This window comes from Lytechinus variegatus, chromosome 14 (assembly GCF_018143015.1).
Source record: "Lytechinus variegatus isolate NC3 chromosome 14, Lvar_3.0, whole genome shotgun sequence".
Taxonomy (NCBI): domain Eukaryota; kingdom Metazoa; phylum Echinodermata; class Echinoidea; order Temnopleuroida; family Toxopneustidae; genus Lytechinus; species Lytechinus variegatus.
Window position 1 is genome coordinate 27,908,432 of NC_054753.1, and position 4,951 is coordinate 27,913,382.

The following is a 4,951-nucleotide window of genomic DNA, read 5'->3' on the forward strand; positions in this document are numbered from 1 at the left end:
CAGGGGCCCGTAACACAATGCTTAGCAATCATCGAACTTTTTTTACAATTGAATGCATTGACTAAAATGTATAATTAGTCATAAAATAATCAGGTGTTTGATTTATCGCTAACCTTTGTGATACAGAACCTAGGAGATGCTTGCTTTTCCACTTGAAGGTCTACTACTTTATTCGCAAGTGAAATTGAGCACATAAAAAAACTAAAAAGTAAATCCCAATCGCATGGAAAATGTCCTAGGGAGTGGAGGTCCGGGGGGGGGGGGGTAGATATCCGAGGATGTTACTTGTCCTAGGGGGTGGATGTCCGGGGGTAGATGTCTGTGAATATTGTCAGCATATATCTCAGGATTAATACACAGAAGTGACGTCACAATCATAGGCGTGAATCTCTCCCCAAAGGTAGGGGGACCAGGGGCTGGAAAATTTTACAAGCAAAAAACAAAAGGGTTATCACCCAAAATGACAGGTCATTTAGACAAAAAGAAAATTGACAAGCAAAAAAAAATGTTTTATTTCGAATTTGAGTGATGTAATTCTTTCTATCATAAAAGACCCAAAATAGTAGGGGTGCATTTGATATTGTGTCCCCCCTACTATTTTAGTAGGGGAGACCTGTCCCCCCTGGGATTTCCGCCCATGGTCACAATGATAGGATGCAAGGATTGGACAGTTCTCAAATAACAGGAGAAATGTTGCGCATTAAAACCAGGTTATACAAATATAATGGGCGGTATTCTGATAAGCCATGGTTTAGTTAAGCATGGGTTAACTTAGACCACATTATCATGGAGTGCCAGTTGTCAACTCATCCACCAATTAAAAATCATCCTTTACTTGCTGCACATAGGTTTTAAAAAAATTGATTGAGTCGCAAATTTGGAACAATAGCAAAAATATGAGTTTTAATGAATTAATTCATGGGCGGAAATCCCAAGGGGGGGGGCGCGTCCCCCGACCCAAAATAAAGAGGGACACAATATCAAATGCCCCCTACTATTTTTGGTCTTTTATGATGGAAATAAATACATTATTCAAAATGGAAATAATACATGTATTTTGGACGAGATGACCTTACTTTATGGATGATAACCTTTTCTTTCTTTCCTTTTTTTGCTTTTCAAAATTTCCAGCCCCTGGCCCCCCTACCTTTAGGGAAAGATTTCCGCCCTTGAATTTATTGATACATTATAATGGAATTAATATGGAATTAAAAGTCCAGCTTTCCATAGAAGTGTGGTTTAAAAGTCTAGTCTAGAGTAGGGTTAAACCTAGGTTTAATCATCAAGGATACTATATACCTCGGGTGGTTGGTGGGGAGTTATGGGGGTATGTCGTATTTTACCACCCCCCCTTTTTTTTTTTGGGGGGGGACTTGTTTATTCTCCCCGGCCTGGAATGATTCAATGTGTACAAGAGCACTTATAACTAGCGTACCTACGGGGGGGATGATTGCCCCCGACGAGTCACAATTCTTTGGCGGGCGATCTTGTTTGCCCCCCCCCCCTCCCTGTGGAAAATCCTAGGTACGCTACTGGCAATTATCAATAGGGAATTTTTGCAACTACAACGCAGACGCATTCTGCATAGTATAAGGGAATATATTATCAACGCCCTTCATAATAAAGCAGTCTTTGTCAAAAATCGGTGAATCCAAACACCAGTCTCGCCTTGCACTCTGGACCAACGACGTATTTGCAATTTTGCGCACGGTCCGAATCTTGGGACTATCTGCTGTCCACCAACTTTCGACAAAAACCTCCCAGCTTTCCATTGTGAGTTGGCTTACATTTACAATAGATTTACTGTGTTTCAGATTCCGTTGCAAATGCGAAAACTCCCTGAAACTTTCTATCATCATAATCATTCATAACATTAGAAGTCCAATGTCAAAGAGAAATGTGGTTGGGAATTCCCACTCACTAAAAATAGTCTGATCACTCGAATTTGTAAACAACTTGTACACGATTCAGTGCATCACATCACATTGTGAATAATAATAGACCAAGAATAGCAATGTTCAGTGAGACTACACCATATTGCAATATTGCTTTGAACAATTTCATATTTATATATCGTATTAACGGATATATAGCGTAGATCGAGGTATGTAAGTAGAACCATTCATGTGTTTTTCAGAGCTCTATTTCTCTATCTGTTTCCCCCTTTTTTCACAAAATAACATAAGGCCTGTCTTCATGATGTCTATTTCAGGATACCTTTCATATCAGTTTTAAAGTTATACTCTGATTGAAATGTGGAGATTTTGTGTATTCAGTATCATTATATAGGGATTTACCATGTTTACTTTGCTAAATTCTGTTTAAGATAATCTAAGAACGAAGGATAGGACAATCATTATATAAGTCTGTATGAGGAAACATGATTGAACTTAGATCAACGTCGTTTGGGGATTCGAATCAGAATGTAAACCCGGAAGTGATACAGAAAATATTTGCGTCAAAAATATTTTAAAACGCACATCACACATAGAGCAATATAATGAGAACATGGTTCCTTTTGACTGGTTTTGACCATTTTGTAATCCTAAATATCCAACACCCTCTCCGCCGATTCCCAAGCTATATAAGCTTCATAAACATCATGTATCAAAGAAAATACTTATCATATTGTTTAACAAATTATAGCAGGTTGAAGTGAATGTGGGTAAATGATTAAATGATTTGAATTTTTCCCCAGATGAATTTTCTTTCAAATATTTCGATGCAAGTTTAAGTACAGATATACTAAGTGTATTTTATATATTTGATTCATTGTCTTTTATCTTGCAGTATTTTAGAGTTTCCATCATGGCCGACACATTAAAAAATGTCATCTCCCAGAGTACAGAGTGTCCTGTATGTCTTTCTACCTTCACTGATCCCAAGATCCTGTCTTGTTCTCACACATTCTGCAAGACCTGTCTGGACAACCTCTTGGAGTGCCATGGTAATTACCAGATCCGATGCCCTGTATGCAGAGCTATAACCCAGGTCCCAAACCAAGATGTCAGCAAACTACAGGTAAATCTTGCTTTGAAGAATCTAATAGAGGACATGAAGTGTCATCCTCAGATTTGCATGAGTTGTAAATCCGATGAAAAGTCCTGTGCTGCTGTTTACTGCCAAGACTGTGGCAAGTATCTCTGCACCACTTGCCTCAACGCCCACTCTCAATGGGGTGACTTCATTGATCATGAAGTCATAGCCATGAGTGAGATATCATCAGGGAAGGTGACGATACGTAGGTACCGGAAATGCAGGAAACACCCGAAAGAAGACGAGGAGTGCTTCTGTTCCAATTGCAGGAGATTCACATGCTTTAGATGTGTTGTCATGGCACATACGGGGGAAGGACACCAGGTCATGGAGGCAGCTGCCTATGAGAACATACACCGGGAGAGCATCGAAGGCATAAAATCAAAGGTGGATGAGAAGCAAGTATGCTTCCAGAAGTACTTAGATTTCATCGATGAACAGATGAAGCTTGTTGGTAGTACTAAGAAAGGGTGTATAGCTGATATCAACAATGCTTACGATGATGAAGTCCGGCAGATGACAGAGAGAAGAGACATCCTGATTGGAGAAGTTACGGAAAAGACTGAAGGAGTAGAGAAAGAACTGAAAGAGATGAAGACATCGGCTCAGAAGTACATCAATCAGCTGACGATCGTTGCTGAAATGGTGACCAACAGAACAAAGATACCGTTCGATATGGATACTTTGGCTGCACACGACACTCTCTGTGAGGAGATACGAGAGGCTTTTGATCAAGAGGATCCTGACTACGAGAAGCCAAGGAAATCAAGCAAGAAAGGGAAAAGTGTCGGTTTTGAGAGAAACGTTCGAAAGGACGAGTTAGATCTCGGTAAGATTGTTCACGCAGTTGAAAAGAACGTCGCTTTGCCTACTCAGAACAGCATGAATGCCATGATTAGTACTCCAGATGGTAGGATGGCGGTAGGGTGCGGGACAGGTGGCATCAACATCTTCTCTTCTGACGGCGAATTCCAACAGACAGTTCTCAAAGATGTTTGGATTCGTGCGGTAGGGTACCTCTCTGACGGTCGATGTATTGTGATCGATTATGCAAACGATATCACACTCTACACACCAGAATACGTAAAATTGAATGTAATGTTTGAGTCTTTGGGTGAAGATGAAGGCGGGATTCCTAATCTCACTGTTGGTACTGATGATCTGATCTATGTGAGCTACAGGAAAGCCCAAAAGATCCTTGTATTTTCAGCAGCAGGTGGGCAAGCAGTCAGGGAGATACCATGCACTGGATATACGCCAACGCAAATCAATAGTTACGATGACTTTCTTCTCGTTAAATCAGTGGATACTTTACGATTGATAGACAAAGAAGGTGCTGTACAACATACATTAACCAAACCTGATAGTTACATTTCTGCAACTGTATCTCAAGGTAATCTCATCCTGGTAGCCACGGTGAAGCATGAAGAAGGGTTGGTGAGTATTGACGAGTATACAAATGAGCTTACACACATACGAAACCTTGTTAATGATTACAAGATTGCAAAGCCTGGTAGAAATTGGTATTATCTCCAGCAATACCGATCAGGCGAGATCGCTTTCTGCACCCCGAATAGACTCTATATATTCTACTGATAATAATGGATCAACTTTAATGAATTACAGTGTTACGGTATCACTACATATCGAGGAGGGGGGGGGGTCATATCCACTGAATTGTCCCCCTAGCTTTTTAATGTTATTCTTTAAACGGATTTATACAAATTATTTAATTATACCTTTGAAGTCAAGAACTACGTTATTTTATATCAAACGAATTTCCGCATTACGAGTCAATTAGAATTGATAGGTTTGAATTCAGTGTGCTTGAATTGGCTTCGGTATTGCTTAGCTAACAAATGTGGGACATGGGACAACAGTCTAGGCAAGGTAGATCAGAAGAGTTTAGAATATT

At 40.0% G+C, this 4,951-nt stretch overlaps 1 protein-coding gene across 1 annotated transcript; it reads left to right on the plus strand.

The window, feature by feature from the left end:
* Window positions 1-2,805: 2,805 nt before the first annotated feature.
* LOC121428070 (E3 ubiquitin-protein ligase TRIM56-like) lies at window positions 2,806-4,681 on the plus strand. The gene has a single exon (XM_041624646.1). The coding sequence runs from the start codon at window positions 2,809-2,811 to the stop codon at window positions 4,630-4,632; it is 1,824 nt and encodes a 607-aa protein (XP_041480580.1). The 5' UTR covers window positions 2,806-2,808; the 3' UTR covers window positions 4,633-4,681.
* The last annotated feature ends 270 nt before the right edge of the window (window positions 4,682-4,951 follow it).